At 53.9% G+C, this 19,212-nt stretch overlaps 1 protein-coding gene across 1 annotated transcript; it reads left to right on the top strand.

Annotated features, from left to right (window-relative positions):
• Positions 1-2,371: 2,371 nt before the first annotated feature.
• Positions 2,372-9,625, top strand: FXYD2 (FXYD domain containing ion transport regulator 2). The gene is made up of 6 exons (XM_030759592.2): positions 2,372-2,411; positions 4,371-4,409; positions 4,603-4,677; positions 6,111-6,147; positions 6,308-6,338; positions 6,618-9,625. Exons 1-5 carry the CDS (start codon positions 2,387-2,389, stop codon positions 6,330-6,332), a joined length of 201 nt encoding a protein of 66 aa, XP_030615452.2. The 5' UTR covers positions 2,372-2,386; the 3' UTR covers positions 6,333-6,338; positions 6,618-9,625.
• Positions 9,626-19,212: the final 9,587 nt, after the last annotated feature.

Here is a 19,212-nt window from a genome sequence, read left to right as displayed (position 1 = left end):
TATGGGTCCTGGGCGTGCCGTCATCTCTGCTCCCAGCATCTCTGAACTGCAAGAGCTGGGAAGGCAACTTGTGCAACAGCCCCCTTTCTGTCTGTGTGTCCATCTGTGTGTCTGTCCACCTGCAGGAACTCTGAAGCCAGACTGCTGGGTTCAGAGCTTGGTTCCCCCACTTCGTAGCTGCCTGACCTCTGGCAAGTTATTTTACTTCTCTGTACCTCAGTTTCTTCATCTATAAAATGGGGATGATAATAATGCCTTCCTTGCCTTATAGAGCTGCTGTGATGATTACATGAGTTAACTTTTGTAAAGTATTTAGAACGGTGCCTTGCATATAGAGTTAAAAACGTAGCTACTGATTTATTTCTCTTGTCTTCTATCATCTATCTATCATCTATCTATCTATCAACTTTCTACCTATTTTTATACTCCAGAAAGAATCCACAGTGGCTTACAAAGATAGACAAAATGTACTAAGATACCAAGATAATGTATAATAAGGAGGTACCAGTGTCTGTGTGGAGGGCCCCAGGAGTTTTGGGAGTACAGCCATGGGGGCTTTCTAGCTCTGGTTTTGTCCCTGACTGGGTGTTTCAGGCAAATCCCTCAACCTCCCTGCCCTCAGTCTTCCTGGGCTGCCCAGTGGGGATCATGGTGCTGCCCTGGCCACCTTCAGGGTCATTGTGGAGTCAATGACCAGCTCAGTTTCTTTATCTGTGGAATGGAGCAAACGTGCATTCGGCAGGAAAATGCGTGCAAGAACTTGACACACACTCAGCCCCTACCAAAGGTTAGCTCTGTTGTATTTTCATGAATATTCATCACTTGGCCCTGAAAGCAGAAGAGCTGAATGGGTGTCTCGGCTCCTGGTCTGCAGGCCGTGACATTTCCTCTTTCCATGCCGTGACATTTCCTCTTTCCATCTCACCCTCATGTTCATTTTGCTGGAAGGTGGTTGGCTTTTCTGGGTCTGACAGTGTATGACAGTAACAATAATGACACTTACTGTGTACCAGGCCCCCTGCCACACCCTTTACTGCATTATCTCACTTTCTCCTCATCACAACCCATTCTACAGATGAGGAGACTGAGGCACACAGAGGTTAAGTAACTTGACACAGGCCATATACTGAGCAAGTGGAGGAGGCAGGAAGTGAACTCAAACCTTGATCCCACTGCCACTGCTCCAGGAAGATTAATAGATGGAGTCCTTTTGAAGGACTAACCCACCCCTGATGGACACTGACTGCTGACCTTGGCCCTTTGGCTACAATTGAGCATCAGCCTCTACTGGAAGCCAATTCGATTGATTAGAACTCAGCTAGGAATGTGAGCATCCATGGGATACCCAGCGCTGCGGTCCCCAAGGTGAGTGGGGTCACAGTAGAGGGGGGAGGAGGCCTTGGAAGTGTGGGAAATTAACTGATTCCTAAAGCTGAGGATGTGGCTCTCAGTCTCCACCTTGCCTCTCACCGCTGTGTGCCCTTGAGCCAGGGCCCTACCCTCTCTGTGCCTCAGATGACTCATCTGTAAAATGGGGAAATAACACAAAGTGCAAGGAACTAATAGGAACGTGTTTTGCAAATCATGAAAACAAGTCGCTCTCCCTGTGGCAGGGCTTGGTCCCTCCCGAGGGAGCCTACCGTGTAACGGTGGGAAACTGGCACGGAAGCTGTGCTTCACGGCTGGAGAAGGAGAGTGCCGGAGGCTGCAGGAGACGAGGGGTTGGTTAGGGATGACACTGACTGAGGTGTGAGCTGTTAGATGCAGCCTGGATGGATGAAGAAGATAACAGAGGAAAGGGCGTTCCCAGGCAGCGAAGGCCTGGAGGTGTGAACGTGCATGGGGGGCTCAGGTGGGCTGTGAGGCGGGAGGGGCCGGGTACCCTGGGACCACCGCAGAGGAGCCTTGAGTGCCAGACAAGACCCATCAGCCGAAACAGCGATCTCCATAGCGGTGGGTGAGGTGGGCAGCTGCTAGGGTCAGGGGTCTCCATGGGACCCTCGACCTTGCCCCCCAGGCTGTAGTATACACGGAATATATTTCGAAACTCCCACTTCCCTATTGTCACAGCCCCAGCCGTGACCTCTCGGGCTGGGGGAAGGACACCACGGCTGATCTGTCCCCGGCACTTCTCTGGAAATTTCCTTGGGGAGGGTTTGGAAAGCCAGCCAACTCCTCCCTGCCCCTGCTGCCCCTGCGCCTCCTCATGCCTTAGCAGGAGCCCCACTACCCACAGCAGGGCCTTTCTTGTGACCAGGGTAAATATTACCTGGCACTGTTAATGTTTAATGTCCCCCCCATCCCTGGCCACCCCACAGCCAGGCACTCTCCCCGAAGCAGAGGCCGCGGGAAGAGGGCAGTGGGACGTGCCCGTCTGAGGGGGGACATGGCAGGATTGTCGACAGATGACGGTGAGTGTGTGTGTGCATGTAAAACATTAGGTGCCTCGGACCATCTTTGGAGGGTGAGCAGGACCCCACTCTTCTGTCTCCTGGCACCCCTGCCTTCCAAGAGTACCCACCGCCCCTGCCTCATCCCGTGCCAGCCTTCCCGCTAAGAAAATATGCTTTTAAAAGAGGATCCTGCCTTAACTCCAAAGAAATCTAGCTTGAATGGTGGAACCTTGGGCGCCAAGTAGGAGCTGCTGGGGTGGGGGGAGTGGTGAGCTTCTATCTTGACTTTCTGGCATGCATCCGTCCTGGTTCCATGTATCTTTGGGACTATCTAAGCTCAGAGCAGCAGGCAGATGGGGGTCAGGCTGGCTGGGGCAGGAGTGGGCCCCTCTGCTCAGCCTTTTCAGGCTGGCTTTGGGGTGAGCGCCCCCAAGTTCAGGACACGCGCCCAGAAGTCATCCTGCGAACGAGGGTGATCAGGCCTAGAATCCAGTGGGCCTTCTGTTGTCTGTGGTGGTCTTAGAGCCAGATCTAGAAAAGATGAGGCCTTTGGGTGAGGGCTGGCTCATCCAGTGGCTCAAGATGCGGTGGTCAGGGAGGAGACGGGTTCCTGGTATGGCGAGGGGAGCTGTGAGTTTGCTCATGGCTCTGACACTAACGCCCCATGTGACCTTGAACAAGACCTGAACCGAATCTGGGGAGACAACTTCAGAGGTCTTCTGCATGGTGATGGGTGCCTGGGCCCCCCATAGGCTCCCTTGGCCTCAGGCCCTACAGGCCCAGGAGCAGACCCCCTCTAGCCTGTTCTCTCCTGGCCTAGGGCGGGTGTACCGCCAGGACAGCTGGGCTCACCAGGCCCCACGGCCCAGGCACAGTTCAGCACAGTCTGGGAGGTGCCGACTGGTGCGTTCCTTTGACCTTGGGCACTGCTGCCCTAGTGCCAAGAAGGGGCTCAAGTAGGGCAGAGAAAAGGGGCCACCCCTAGCCGTGGCAGAAAAGCTCTGGCCAGGTGCCCTCCAGATGCCCAACAGTGAGTGTGCTCAGTTTACAGGGCCGGAAGCAGAGCCATGATACCTGCTCGGGGCTGGAGACTGGACCAAACCACTTGGCCTTGAAATGTCTCCTTCCTCCTGACCATGTGCCAGGCAGCCCAGCAAAGGGGTTAAGCACCTAGATTCTTAACAACCAATTGCCTGGGTTCATTCCCAGCTCGACCCTTTTCTAGCTGTGTGACTGTGGGTGAGTTGCTTTGCCCCTCTGTGCCTCCATCTTCTCATGGATTATATTGGAAGAATATTAATGCCTCATAGGGTTGTTACAGTGGTTAAATGAGCTACTGCTTTGTTAGCCTCAGCCTGGCACATGGTAAGCACAATATATTAATGCTTCTGAAATAAATTTGCTTCCTCCTGAGGATAGCAACGTAGGAGAGAAGAATCTAGAAACATGGGTCCAAGACTCAGGTCTGCCTCCAACTTTTATTGGGACTTTAGACAAGTCTTCAAACTGGGCCTCAGTTTCCTCCTTCTGTTCAGTGAACGTTAAGTTTCTATTTATTTATTTATTCATCCGTTCACTTCACAAATATTTGCCAAGTACCTTGTAGTTGATTAGTTATATGGAGAGAGGTTGCTGGTGAGTCTTATGGGAGATGCCTCTGTTGGTCTTTTCTTACTTTTGTATGAAGCAAGGGAAGGAAGGAACCAGCCCCTCCCAGAGGTGCCAGAGGCCTCCACAGGCATCGTGGGTCCCTGCTTTGGAGGCACAGTATCTGGTCCCAAGCCGATGGTTGGGAGCTGCCTAGGACAGTGGGGACTCACCAGCCCCCACTCGTGGATGTCTCTCCACCAGCCTCGCCTGGCACCCTTGGACCCCTAGGGTGCTGGGATGGGAAGGATGGGAGTTCCACAGTTTCTGTGGCTGAAACACACCACCGTCGGTGACTCACCCTTCACCCACTTCTGGCTCTCTCCTCAGGTGGCAGCCCCAAGGAGGACGTGGACCCATTCTCCTATGGTGAGCCTGGTGGGCCCCTCCTCCGCACCCTTCCTGAGCCCCCCCCCACTCATGTAACCCCGGTTCCTGGCCTCTCCCAGGCCTGGGTTATGTGTCCCCCACCTTTGCCAGTTACTGTAGGGCTGCTGCCAGGTTGGCTGCAGGGAGGGGTCTGGGATCACTCATCCCACTTCCTTGCCCTCTCCTCCCTCAGACTATGAGACTGTCCGCAACGGGGGCCTGATCTTCGCTGCCCTGGCCTTCATCGTGGGGCTTATCATCATCCTCAGTAAGTGGGGCCTTCGTGTGGGAAGTGGGGCGCTGATGGGGACACATCACTGAGCGCACTGGCTGCGGGGTGGCGGGGGAGAGCCCTCTCGCCCCCTTCCCAGATCCAGGAAGGGGGAAGTGAGTTTCTCGGATCCCCTCCCCTCCCCCACGCAGGGGGATGGCCACCTTGATGGAAAGAGGAGTCTTGGATGCCCCATTGCTTGGTCCTCAGACCACCCAGGAGGTTCCTTCTTCCTCCAGGGAGCCCTCCAGTGGATGCTGGGGGGAAGGCCGTGGAGATGGGAGAGCTGGCTTCCAGCGGCCCAGGGAAGCTCCAGTGCACTTGGAGCCAGGCGAAGGGAGGAAACCAGCCTCCACTGGACACCCCCTCCCCCAGATCTGGACGCTTTCTTGGCTTGAGCTACATCTCGGCCCATTTAATCCTCTTGGCAACACTGAGGGATGGCCACCAATGTCACCATTTTGCAGATGAAAAACCAGGCCCACCCTGATAGGTGCAGCAAGCTGCCTGAGGTTCCGTAGCTGAATTGAAAGCAGAGCGGGTTCAGCCGCAAGCCCCCCCCACACCCCGCCAACCCCCTGCCTGCTGCCGGAAGGCAACCGTGCCTGGCAGCCAGAGGCCTTAGGCGTCCCTGTTAGTTTACCATGGATCCTCTACTCTCTGGGCCTCAGTTTGCTCATCTGTTAAATGGGGATGATCCCACTTGCCTCAGAAGGTTAGGGCTGGCAGCCAAAGACACAGCAGCCAAGAAAGCACTCAGAAGGATCCAGCGTAGGCATGGGGCATTCTAGGGGAGAAAAGGGTCCTGGCTCCAGCCCCAGCCCCAGCAGGCACACAGCAGGAGCCTTGTTCAGGTGCAACCAGAAGAAACATACACAGAAACACACCAATGAAAGGAAGAGAGAGAATGTAGCAGATACACCTCTGTGTCCTGCGATCCTAACACATCCATGGGTGGTGCCCCCCTCCTGACGGCTGCGCTTTGCAGACGTGGCCAGTCTCCCCGATTCCCCTGGAGGCTCCCTGGTGGCAGTGTTGAGCACGTAGGAGGTGGAAGGCAGATGGGCAGGAGCAGGGGTCTTGGCTCTGGACTTCCTGCCATTCTTCTCCAAGAGCTTACTGAGCAGCCTCTGCATGCCCAGCACCACACAGGGGGCACCACAATGGCCCAGGCTCAGCACCACTCTCAGGGCGCTCACAGCCCCCCCACGGAGCCACTGCAGTGAGTGTTTGTTGACTGACCAATTGACTGACTTGGGCTTCTGATTGCTTATGGTGCAGCCCTATATAGAGAGAGAGACAGTCAACTGTGGCCTCCAAGGCAGACACCAAGCGGTACAGGCAGGTGGGAGGGAGGAGGGAATACAGAGCCGAGTCCTCCAGGGCAGAGAGGGTCTCCTTGGAAAACTAACCTCCTGTCTCTCTTTAAGGCAGACGATTCCGCTGCGGGGGCAGGAAGAAGCACCGGTACGTGCCTGCCTGGGTGACTGATGGGGTGGGCGGGGCGGGGGCGGGAGGAGCAGGTTGAGGAGTTTGGTCACTGAGGCCTGTGAGGAGGGTCTACAACTTCAGGGACCCCTGAACTCACCGCCCCCCTAACTTACCTGTCTGCTTTCCTCCATCCCAGGCAAGTTCACGAAGATGAGCTGTAATGAGAGGTAGGTTTGCGAGGGGCAGGCAAGGGGGTGGCCGGGGATGGCTGTGGGTAATAAGGAAGAGGTGGGGACGAGCTGGGAAGGACGTCAGGGTCTTTCATCCATCAGCCGGGCGTCTGTCACCCTCGTATGTTTTTAAATGATGGCCAAGTGCCTGGCGTGGCACGTGTAGCCAAGGGAGGCTGCCGAGACATGCCAGGGAGAGGTAAGATGAATAAGGAACGAAATGAGAGTCCCGACCTCTGCCCCCTCACAGCCCCAATCCTCTCTTTGTCTTTGCAGAGCCAGTCGTGTCCACCATTGCACCGGGGCCGCTTGGGAAGCCCTCCCTGAGGTATAGGTCTTTGTACCCGGGACTGCCAGGCCCTCGGGCTGAAGGAAGCCCTGGGCTCCGCATGACCCCTGGGTGGGCATCGCCTCCTCCCACCCCGTGCTGATAATAAAGCCGGCCTCAGAGATGGCTCCTTCCCTGGCCTGCATCCCTCCCTCCTTCTCTCCTGTAACTGCCACCATCCGTTCCTCCAGGTCGGAGTCCATACAGCCCGGTCCCTTGTTTTTCAATTATTCGCTCAGGTGCCCATGCCTACTTAAGCAAGAAGTTCAGTACCATCCCCTCTAGGACTTTCCTAGCGATGCCAAGGACCCCAGGGACAGAGGGCTCAGCCTGCCTTCCAAATGCCAGGCAAAGAGAAAGCCGGGAAGGTGAAGGTCACAGGTTCAAAGCCGCTGGGTCTGTTGGAGCTGCCTGATCATCGACCCAGGCCCTGGGTAGGGCTGTTGGAGCTCTCCAGTGGGAGAAGCTGCAGCCATGCCCTGGGCTGCCAGCGTTGTAGCTGTTTGTGGCCATATTATGTGCTCTGCCATTTCCCCAGGTGCACCAACGTGCCAGGGTGGGTGGGTCTAGGGGTCCGGGCGGGGGCCTCAGCACACGCTCTCTTCCTATCCCCTTCCTGACCCTGGTGCTAAGCTCCGGCCACCCCTTTTCCACTTGTGGGGCCAGGGGGCCTCAGCTGGACCTAACCTCATCCACCTATTTGGGTGCTGACTTGGTTAACCCCAGGGCCAGGGGCCAGAAAGTGGACGGTGAGGGTGGGCCCCTTGTTAACCTTTTCCTCCAGCCCCCTGTCCGCTCTGGCAGGCACTCACCCAGGACAGCTTCAACCCAGGATGGTGTCAGGCCTGCCCTGCCGCCAGCGCCTGACTTCCTGTTGCCTGGGGCCCCCTGGCAGCCCAGCACGCTGCTCCCCTTGGGCAGTTTCTGTGCCCTGGAAGGAGCCCCTCTTCCCTCTCTCTCCCTTCCCTGCAGAGGCCTCTGCGAGAGGCTGGACGGGATGGTGGGATCATGGCACCACCTAGTGTCCAGTTTACTCATCTGGGTCCTGGAGCAGCCAGGGAAGGAGGCGGGACTGGCCTGGGAACCCAAGACAGCAGCAAGTTGGCACAGTTTAAAGCAAACAGGGAGGGCGTGTTTGCGGACCAGAGGCAGGGTAGGCAGCATTCTGCTTGAGAATTGAGCTCTTTGTCATAATCCGCTCCTGCCTGGACCACCAGCCCTCGCAGACTCGCAGAATGCTTGAGCACCAAAGGCCCCTAAAGAATAAAATGAACAATCCTCAATTTTCAGCAAGGGAAACTGAGGTCCCGAGAAAGGCAGTGACTTGTCCGGGCGACCCTGCCAGCCTGTGTCGGAGCCAGAGCTACAACCCAGGTCTCTGGCCCCCCCACTTCAGAGTCCTTCTCACTGACCCCGTGGGTTGGGAGGAGAAGCTCCAGGGAGACACAGAGGGGAAAGCCTGATTCTTACAACTCAGAGCTAAGGTCTTTGTGACACCCTGCTCCGAATGTGGGCTCACCCATGACAAATAAATCCTGAGAGGCCAAACCCTTAAATAGAATTCAGTATTTCCATACACAAGACATTGGAGCCATCCACGACAGTGAGAGAAATGAACGGGAATGGGGCAGGTCCAGCCAGCGGGGCTTTTGGGAGGAGGGGTCTCCTGAAGCTTCTTGGATGTAGCAGCAAGGTGAATGAGAAGAGGGGTATTCCAGGCCTGCGGCCTGCCTGAGGAGAAGTAAGCGCCTTGGAGAGGAGTCACATTTCTACAAGGTTCCATACACAGGCCCTGAGCTGCCAACCCAGAGGGCAATTCCAGCTGCTTTGGAGGGAAATGGTCCTGAGTGAGTCATTTCCGCCTCTGCCCCTGCTGCAAGCCCTCTGTCCTTGTGAACCATGAGGCTCCACTGGGTTCCAGACTGTCACCCTGCAGAACCTGGGGTGCTGTTCAAAGCACTAGCTACCCAGCATCCCCTCCAGAACTATCAAATATTAACCTTGGGATGGGCCCATGCCAGGTGATGCTTAACCAGCTCCCAGGAGAGCAGCCATTGTGGAAACCACAGATCCAGGTGACATTCGGAGCCCCTCATCAACACTTTCCCTTCCCACTCCATTAAGGTCACGTTGACTGGGAGCTACTGAACTTTCACTTTACTTTGGGATTTTCCACAATTCATACACAGATTAAGTCACAAATAACAACCAAGGCTGGGAAGTGATCGAATGAATTAACTTTTAATCACACAGCAGCAACAAAAGCAGCCTTAGTCTGAGGGGATGCAATTCCCTTTGTCACCACCAGATGGAGCATGTGTCTTACTCCAAATCCCTTTCAAACAGGCTTTCAACTCAGTCTAAGGGCCGGTGGAACCTTTGCTGGGAGGAGGGGACTCCCGGTCTGCCAGGGGCTCTGGTTTCCCAGGAAAGCCCTGAGCTCTTCTCATTCCGTCTGCACACCCCTCAGGTGTATCACTTGCCCTGCTCTGGGATAATTCTTGGCTGTGGGATCTCGAGCCCTCACTCCTGGAAGGGAGAGACCCTCTGTGATCTGCACATCTTCCTCACCTTAGGGTGATTATGAGACCTTCGCCCACATAGTTTGAGTTAATCAACGTCATGAGCAGGACCCAGAGAGAGGTGGGTAAGGAGAGGGCGGCCCCAAGACCCCCCAGCCGCCGCCCGCAGCAACGCCACTGGTCCTATCTCACCCAAGGGAGTGGGCGCGCTGAGCTGAAGAGGGGCCCAGGGCAGAGGTGGGTGCTGAGCCTTCCCCCAGGCCCTCCTCCCACTCATCCCTGCTGGAGAGATTAATGGCCTCCCTGTTGATCCGCGGCCCCAGGCAGCTGAGGTCTGAACTGCAATTCAGCAGGGCCTCCGGGCGGCAGTGACCCGCTCCTTGCCAGGCGTTCGTTCTTCATCGTCCTCCTGACGTACACTCGGCCAGGGGAGATCAGAGGCCAATGCCGTGGCCGCCCAGCCTTGTCCTGTCCTCGCAGTGAGTCCCTGGCTGGGAAGATGGATCGGGCCTGGGCCTTGGAGCCGGGACCACAGCAGTCCCACTGCAGGGCCTTGGGAGGGCAGCGCGGAGCCCGGGGCTGGGCTGGGAGAGCCAGCGTGGCGCCCGAGTGAGCCAGCCTTAGAAGAAACGCTCCCCTTGGCCTCGGTGTCCCCCTCCCACACTGGGGACACTCAATGTCGTCTGCAGTTGAGTGACTGAGGGCTTGGGAAGAAACCCTGTTTAGAACTTGGGACCTTGGTGCCCCTGACCTCAGCTTGACACTGGGGGTTGGGGGGACCTAAGGAGGCGGCCGCAGAAAGCAGGGTGAGGGGTTTTCCCAGGTATGGAAGGGCCTCCTACCTGAAAGGCACTCGAACCCACTGCATGCAGGGGTGGTGGCTCCCCAGGCTCTGACTCAGCAGCTTATTTGGGGGGCTTATTAGGCTGCCTGCCCTGAACCTGCGTGATCCCCCAAGCCCCCTCCCCAGGCCCTGGGGCGGTCTGGCTGCTTTTGGTCTCCAGAGCTCTTAAACTCGGTTCCCTTTCCAAGAAATTCTCTGTTGCTTCCCTGAAGGCCTTCCTTGGTGTCACCAAGAGGAATTCCCCAGGTGAGGTGGTGAGGCGGGCGTAGAAGACGGGCAGCTCCGGGCGGGGGCAGCAGCTCGAGGCCCCGGAGCCTCGCCTGCAGCTCAGTGCCATCCATGCTGCGGACGGTAGGGAACTGGCATCACTGCCAGCTTTGCCTTCAGCTCGCTGTGTGGCCGTGAGATGGCCCTCGGCTGCCTCTGGACTTGGCTTTGGGAAAAGCAAACACAGGACAAAAATCCCAGGTGTTGGCTTCAAAGCCAAGGGGTTCTGGGAAGGGATAAGTGGGGACCTGTAGCTGGTCCCCTTGTTACCTGCTGCCCCCAGAAGAGCAGCGCTCAGGGAGGCTGGGTGTGCGCGCACGCGCGCACACACACACACACAAATATACACTCGCTCCCTCCTAGTAGTTAAAACAGAGGCGCCCAGCAAGTAATGAAGGCAGACAAAAAGACACACTTGACAAAGCAAAGGAGATGAGGCTGGCCTGGCCCAGGGCCAGGAGCGTGTTGAATTCTCTCGTGGTCTTTGTTTCCTGAAAGGCCTATCAATCAGTAACACAGCTGTGCCAACCCAGCCTGCACGGGAGCTGAGTGCCCACCACCCCTGCCGAAGTAAGTAATATTTCAGGTCTCGTGTCCGTGGACCATCTGCTCCTGACGCAGTGACTCACATCATCCCGGAGTGGCCTCAGCCCTCAGACGCCCTCCTCCCAGGGGACCTGCTGGGGGCCCCATAACTCCTGGCATTCTGACCGTCCCTTTATGTCTGTCTGCACGGCCTACAAGCCGCATGAGGGCTGGGGTGGCGTCTGATGGTTTACCCAGCAATCCCCAGCGCCTCGCCCATCCGAGCATGTGCTCAAAAAATGTTTATTGTTGACCGAGCACATGACTGGCTGGCCAGAGGAATGAATGAGTGATTACCCACAGCTGGACCTACCACAGCCCTGCTTCTCAGGGGGCAGGGAGAGCTGCTGGGCGTTGCAGTCTGGGCAGGTAGCTGGGTAGTGTGTCTGCCGGGTGGAGCTCATGGAGCGTGGACGGGGAGGGGGCTACCAGGGGCCTGTCCCAGTGACAGTCGGCATTTTGTCCCTGGCATCACAGTTAAGATCAGCGGCTTTGGAATCAGCCGGCCCAGATGTGAGCCCTGGCTTGGCCAGCTGTGGACTATGGGACTGTGGGCAAGTCCCCCCTGAGCCTCAGTTTCCTGAAATGGAGAAACAATGTCTGACTCGTGGAGTTCCTGCTCCTGACCAGTCCTCGGTGACCAGTGGCTGCTGTGATTACTTTCTCGAATGTTCTCCCAGTGCTGACACTGGATGCTGCTGTCTTTCCCTGGACCCCTGCAGGCATCCCAGCCCTTGACCATAATGTTTTACCATCCAGTGCATTCTTCTCAGGACACTGTTCACGGCCAGGAGGCAGGGGCTCCTGAGTCCACCCTCAGCCCCAGACCCTCCTCAGCACCCTTTGGGCCACAGTGGGGACTTGGTCTGGCCCATCCTGGGAGGCCCCGCCCCCTGGGCCCTCTGCCAGCTTGGCTATGGGCTCCCCCACTCCCTTGAGACCAGTGGAGGGTGCTCTATGGCTGCTGTGCTGGGGCCAGGAAGGGTCTGTGGAAAAACTTTCTGTGTGTGTGTTGGGTGTGCGAGAGATTGTGTGTGAGTGTCCATGTACATGTATGTGCATTTGTGCGTGTGTGCATTGGAACGGGGGAAGAGCCGGACAGACAAGGTGGTAGGGAACTGACTGCGTGGAGGATGCAAGAAGCTGGGCCCAGCGTCTGGAGGCCAGGGAAATGGGCAGCTCCACTCTGCGGGCCCCTCTCTGGACCTCGGCCCCCTCAGCTGAGAATGGGGGCTGGGTCAGAGGTCATTGTCTGTTGCTTCCAGTGATTCTTAGAGGACACACAGACACAAGGACAAAGCTGGGGCAGGGAGTGAGCCCAGATCCCAGCTTCACTGTGACACATGGCCTGGGGTGAGGGGCAGCGTGTGTGGTGGAGAATCTGAGCCTGCGGCACCCCCATCCCGTCCCGTGATGCTAGGGGAGGCAGATAACCAGATTCCCTGCGCAGAGACCTGGGAATGGAGGCATCTGCAGGGGACCAGAGACTACAGGGTGCAGGCAGTGGGATGTCCCCTCTGGAGGGCAGAGTCAGGGCCCAGGCAGAGGGAGGGGGGCTCCTGGGCTTTTAAACTGCCCTCTCCAGGGAGTTTTGGAGGACTCATTCTCTTCTAGATCTGATGTTTTTCCTCCCCTCAAACCACGCAGTGAAACAAGCAAAAGCAGGAATAGTGCAGTGGAAGAGGCATTGGAGGTGGGGCAACACAGGCTTGGGTTAGGAGCTTGGCTCTGCCACTGACTGGCTGGGCAGCAGCGGGCAAGTCCCTTAGCGTCTCTGAACCTCAATTTCCTCATCTGTAAAATGGGGATCACAATGCCCATTAAAGAGACTGAATGAGATCATGTGTGTAAAGGAGATCTGTAAGCCGTAAAGTGCTACAGAAATGCAATGTGGATGTTTTAAAGTTTTACGTTCTTTTTTTTTTAAATTGAAGTATAGTTGATTTACAATGTTGTGTTAGTTTCAGGTGTATGACAAGGTGATTCAGTTATACGTATATGTATATCTATTCTTTTTCAGATTCTTTTCCATTATAGGTTATTACAAGATATTGAATATAGTTCCCTGTCCTATACAGTAGGTCCTTGTTGTTTAATTATTTTATATATAGTAATGCATATCTGTTAGTCCCAAACTCCTAATTTATCCCTCCCCCTTTGATAACCATAAGTTTGTTTTCTATGTCTGTGAGTCTGTTTCCGTTTTGTAAATAAGCTCATTTGTATCTCTTTTTTAGATTCCACATATAAATGATATCATATGATGTTTGTCTTTCTCTATCTGACTTACTTCACATATTATGATAACCTCTAGGTCCATCCATGTTCCTGCAAATGGCATTATTTCATTCTTTTTTATGGCTGAGTAATATTCCATTGTATATATGTACCACATCTTCTTTATCCATTCATCTGTCGGTGGACATTAAGTTGCTTCCTTGTCTTGGCTATTGTAAATAGTGCTGCTATGAACATTGGGGTACATGTATCTTTTTGAATTAGAGTTTTCATCTTTTCTGGATATATGCCCAGGAATGGGATTGCTGGATCATATGCAATTCTAGTTTTAATTTTTAAAGGAATTTCCATAGTGGCTGCACCAATCTACATTCCCACCAACAGTGTAGAAGAGTTTGCAAAGTGGGATGAAGCAATGTCAACCAAGGTTTTCATTGGGTTGGGTGTTTGATTGCATGCTTTTCAGTATACTTCAGCAAAATATATGTTGAATATTTAAATATCAGGTATGTGCCGGTCACTGTGTTAGGTATTTTGACAAGCTTGAGTGGAAATTGTTTATGAAACTACAGAACATAAACCCATAGAAGATCTTCTAGTCTGGTGTTTCCCAAATGCCAGTCCAAAGACCCATGCTGAGCTGCTTACCTTCAAATTACCTGGGATATGTAGAATACAGATCCCTGCTTCTGGATCTGGAATTTCTCTTTCTCTCTGTCTCCCTGTCCCCATTGTGAGTGAGCGTGTGCGTGTGCGCGCATATGTGCATTTGATTAGTTGAATTTGGGAACAATTGATCTAGTACCGTCCTTTGCTGAACAGTGGAATCTGAGCCCCAGAGAGGGGAGATGCTCTCAGAGGACAGCATATCACAGGCCAGGGGCTTCGGGAGCACCCGTACCTTTTACACTTTTTCCAGCCAGTCCCAGGTCCCCTCAAAGGCTTGGCTTCTGAGGACGTGCCTCAGCAGGGTGCTAGAATATGGAAGCAGAAGACTTGAGCTGGAGTCCGAGCTCTGCATTTAGTGGCTGCTTAACCTTTAGCAAGTCACTTGCTTCTTGCAGCCTCGATTTCCTCATCTGTAAAATGGAGATATTGATGCCTGTCTTGCTGTGGGGTCTTCCTGTGAGCATGCTTTGAAGGCTGCACAGCTCCACTTTTTAACTCCGGGTAGAGACAGACCTTTCTTTCTTTCTTTTGTGGCTGTGTCAGGTCTTAGTTGCGGTGTGCAGGATCTTTCGTTGCGGTGCACAGGCTTCTCTCTAGTTGTGGCATGCGGGTTTTTTCCTCTCCAGTTGTGGCGCGCGAGGTCCAGAGTGCGTGTGCTCTGTAGTTTGCGCCACGCGGGCTCTAGGTGAGACGCGTGGGCTCAGTAGTTGTGGCACGCGGGCTTAGTTGACCTGCGGCATGCGGGGTTTAATTCCCCGACCAGGGATTGAACCCGCATCCCCTGCGTTGGAAGGCGGGTTCTTTACTACTGGACCACCAGGGAAGTCCCCAGACCTGACTTTTCTAAGGAGAAATCCCACAGGCTGAACTTTCTTCCACTTCCCCCAGGTGCAACCGGATCTAATATGCAAAGATAATCCTCTCAATGAAGCAGCTGCCGCCCCGCTTCACCCCGCCCCTCCCCAAGGTTACAGGTGCTAGTCTTTGGGCGACACCTACTGGCCATGTCTGGTACTGCATCCTCTGGTAGCCCAACCACAGTGGGGAAAACTTGTCTCCTTGGGCATTCACAGCCACCGTATGAGGTAGGTGTTATGTTCCCATTTTACAGATGAGAAAAGTGAGTTCATGGGAGGCACAGTGAACCTCTGACTCCAAGTGCTTTGTTCAGCTCCATCTCCTCCCTACCTCTTGCTCTTAGACTGAGCAGAGTGGGGAGCCGTTCTCTCCTAGGCAGAAGAGAGCATGCTAAATCACCCTGAGTTAGGAACTGGGATTAGGGGGTGTGGCCAGAGTTGGGGGGCCAGGTCCAGGCTGGTCCGAACTGTTGTCCTTGTGGTAGCAACCCCACCAGGCAGAAGACTTGGTGTTCCCCAGCTCCAGACAAGCTAGACTGATGGCAGGGGCTTCAGCTGCAGTAAGACTCTCTGAGGAGGCTCAGGGAGGCTGGCCAGACTGCCATGAGCTCGGCTGTTTTGGGCAGTGACTGGCCTGAAGCCCAGCACGTGTGTGTTGGGAGTTGAGGGCGGTGTGCCTGGTCTAAGCTACTTCTCAGTCAGGATGGCATAAAGTGTAGTGATTGACAGTAAGAATTCAGCCTTATCTTTTAGAGATGCACACTAAAAGATCTGCGAATGGATTTATATAATGCATGAGATTTGCTTACAGAAATCCTTGGTGATGGGAAGGGAGGGTGGTCGGGGAATACAGATAAGACAAGATTGCCACGAGTCAACAACTGCTGGCCCTAGAGGATGGGTGCATGGCAGTTCGTTATACTCTTCTCTCTACTTGTGATATGTTTGAAAATTTTCCGTATTAAAACCTTTCTGAAAATGTGACAGCAGAGATACTACCAACCACCACCGACAGCAGTAAAGAGAAAGAAAACTCTGCGGTCAGACCACCCAGCCCTGCTCAAGGCTTGGGCATTTGACGCTTACTAGATGTGTTAATGTCCCCGTGTCTCAGTTTCACTATCTGTAAAATGGGGATGATAATAATTATGCCAGCCTTATAGGTTGTTTGGAGGGTTAACTGAGATTATGCATCTAAAGTACTTAGCATAGTGCTGGACCACAGCAGGGTTCAATGATAAAAATCGTTATTAGGAGTCCATGGCTCTGGTTATAATTTGCCAAAAGAAAAAGCTACTTTGGCTGATTCAGACAAACAATTGGCCATTTCGATCAGCTCCAAGGTTCTAACCATGAGTCTTGCAAGACACAGCCCTGAACCATCTCATGCCAGGTGCGTGGGTATCTCAGATGGGCAGACACACACCACAGAGCCAGGTTCATGAAACCCCCCACAGGGAGGCCCTTCTCCCATCACCTGGTACATCCCTTTCCATCCAGCTTTGACTCTTCAGGCTCTTCCCATCACCCAGGCCCACTCACATCCTGCCTTGGTTTTTCCTAACCACTCCTTTCTCTGAGCTTAAGCAGCTGTCTTCACAGACTAATTGAATCTCAGCCCTAGGTGGGATCTTAAAAGTCTTTTAACCCAACCCTGTGGCTACTGCAGATGGAGTGGTGGGCAGGGCTACCCAGTTGATGGGCCGGAGACAGAGGACAACACGACCTGGGCCATGAATGTCACGGTAGACGGAGTGCAGGCCTGGGATTCGGGAACACTGCATCCAGGTGCTGCCACTGACCTTCAGGCTGTGTGGCCTGGATGTTCTTCAGCTGCACGGCCACCGTTTCCTCCTCTGTGACACAGGGTGCTCCCAGTAGATGGCCTCCAGCCCCCTTCCCACTCTGACCTTTAGGCTCAGCATACAGACCTCCGCATGCTGTCCTCTATACGTCTCCTTCCCCACTGAGCACAAGCTTCCCAGGGCAGGGACCTGCCTTAGAGTTTCCAGGGATGCTGGGAGCTCCTTGAATAGGGGCCGGGCACAAACTTGCTGAAAGTGTAAATAAACCGACAACATGTGCTTCCTCTGAGTCGAGGGTGGGCAGCGGCCAGTGAAAGGACAGAGGTTTCAGACCAGGAAAAGTGGGAAACCTTCCCAAATACCTCACACTGTATCCATAACACCCAATAGTGTTTTAAAGGTTCTGGGATGTCCTTACAGTAAAAGAAACCTATTTACCTCTGGTTATTCCAGTGTTTTCCAAACCTATTTGACCAGAACTCACTTTTTGCATATCACCTATTTCCTTCTCATGAAACTCTTGGGAAATGCAGTGTAAGATCTTTTTGCCTTTTCAGCTGGGTTTAAGTACGATCGCGTGTGGTAGAGATGCTACGCTTTCATGCCACGTGGTCTGAAATTGGGCCTCCCTTCGTGCCTGCATTCTCAGCTGAGTCTGCCCCCCTCACTGGGGCTGAGCTAGGACTTCAGGGGTCGTTGAGAGTCTTAGCCGGTGTGTGTAAGTGATACCATTTGACCCAGGCAGCATTTCCTCTCCCAGCGGTCAACAAGCAATGTGTCTAGTCGTGCATCCCACCCTGACCCCGTCCCCAAGAATCCACCTCAGGGTCACAGGTCAGCAGCAGTTCATGGGAAAGAGGCCCAGCTTTATTGGCGCGTCGGCCCCCAAAAGCCAACCAAATATTGAGCCACAGAGAAAGTCGAATACCTATCAAGGGGGTGACAGTTCCTGTTCTCAGAGCTGTTCAGATCTCATCTGGAGTGTTGGGGCCATTCTGCTTTTAAGAGAGACGTTGTTAAAGTTAAATATGTGCAAAAGGGGAAACCAGGAGAGGGAAGGGTCTGGAAATTATGTTGGAAAAGGAGAGGTTGACAGAACTGCGATATTTAGCCTGGCAAAAGGAAGGCTTGTAGGAGGGCGGCGCTATGGTGGCTGTTCTAAGATATTTGAAAAGCCGTCATCTGGCGGGTCCCGTGAACTCCAGCGGGCTAAGGCAGATTGGGCTTCGTAAAGAAAAGTGTGCATGATCACAGAGAGTCAAATTAGGCTGAACTTCTGTGTGGGTAGGGAGGCCCTCGTCCCTGGCAGTATTTAACCAGGAACTGTTAGCACCTATCTTGTGGGGTGGAGAGAGCTGGGGGGTGTGAGATGGGGCCGGTCAGATGGGCCCTAAGGTGCCAGCCGGCCTCCTCACTGAGTCTATGGATGTTGGGCTGGTACCCCCCCCACCGTTCCCACACAGTGTCCCCCATTCCCTTGGCAATCCCAAACAGCATTCCACCCGCCACTGTGGCACTCTGGCTCTGTGGCTTTGCCCCCCGCAGGTGGACATTCTCTGCTCAGCGTGGCTGGAGGGGCTTCCTGGTGTCTTCTACAACCCCTGGGCTTTTAGGAGCATCTCAGTCCTTCATGCTGGTAGCTCCGTCCCAGTGATGGGAGGGGCGTTGTCCCACAGATAGGGTGTAGAGGTGGACTCTAAGCCGTCTTCCACCCCTGAGATCCTCTGGTTTGTGGACTGAAGTGACCAGATTTCCTAGGAAGAGGGCTTTGAGCATCCAAGTCAGGGCCGATTCCATGGGCCAGACCTTGACCTCCCCTTCACTATGGAGGACAATCTCTTCAGGGGGCTGTGGCATTTTTAAGCATTCTCTGTGTGTGCAGTACTGTACAAACACATAAATTACACATTGTGTGACACTCTGAGGCAAGGGACTGTGGTGGGAAGAACCCTGGACCAGAATCCAGAAAGCCTGGTTCTTGGCCCAGCTCAGCGTCCATGGTCTGACCCAGGACAAGTCCTTGGGATGGACTCAGGTTTTGTAGGACCTGAAGCTTAGACCATTCGAAGGGACCTCCTTAAGGAAAACAATCCACAACTATAAACACAAAATGAGGTACAAACGTGAATATTTAGGATGCTAAAAAGAAATTGCCACAAATTACAAATTCTGAAAAAACTGACAAATACCACAGATATCACACAATCTGGACAAATAACAATATTTGTGGGAACTCACTGCCTGACACACCTCTATAATGCCTTAAAAATTTTTTTTTAACATTTCTTCTGCTCACAATTTTACACACCAGCTCCTGGCTCCATACATTTCCAACCTGGTTTCTCTTCCAAGACACACATCTCTAGTGCAGGCACCTCAGGCCATAACCATGCTGTGATACAACTTGGGCCCTGCAACTTCGTGTCACAAAGCCAAGTGAATTGGCCCGATGGGTGGTCGCATTCCTGCAGCCATTCCCTACACTGGGATGGCTACAAAGTAGTGCTAACCATTCTCTACGCATAAATATATCTCACCGATCCCAAATCGAATGGATCCGCCACTCACTCATTTGGGGGATCCTGAGTCAGATCCAAATGCACACCAGACCCCAAATGCACATCAGAGCAGAAAAGAAGAGAAGCCATAATTGATTGCAGGTCAACTGTGGTATTCTACCAAATTACCAATACCATCTGACTATGTGAACTTATTACTGGGGCCCTACAGGACCCTGGAGCATAAGTTGTCTTAGT

The sequence above is a fragment of the Delphinapterus leucas genome, chromosome 7 (genome assembly GCF_059928025.1).
Source record: "Delphinapterus leucas isolate spDelLeu-1000000601 "Yukka" chromosome 7, BTC_Dleu_Yukka2, whole genome shotgun sequence".
Taxonomy (NCBI): domain Eukaryota; kingdom Metazoa; phylum Chordata; class Mammalia; order Artiodactyla; family Monodontidae; genus Delphinapterus; species Delphinapterus leucas.
The sequence above is the reverse complement of the archived record's forward strand: the minus strand, read 5'-3'. Positions and strand labels throughout refer to the sequence as shown.

What these genes read in the sequence shown, in the direction of transcription:
- FXYD2 (XM_030759592.2), top strand. Translation starts at nt 2,387, where the DNA reads ATGGCAGGATTGTCGACAGATGACG. An exon ending in AGGATTGTCGACAGATGACG is followed by an intron (nt 2,412 to 4,370) that starts GTGAGTGTGTGT and finishes CTCTCTCCTCAG; the next exon opens with GTGGCAGCCCCAAGGAGGAC. An exon ending in CGTGGACCCATTCTCCTATG is followed by an intron (nt 4,410 to 4,602) that starts GTGAGCCTGGTG and finishes CTCCTCCCTCAG; the next exon opens with ACTATGAGACTGTCCGCAAC.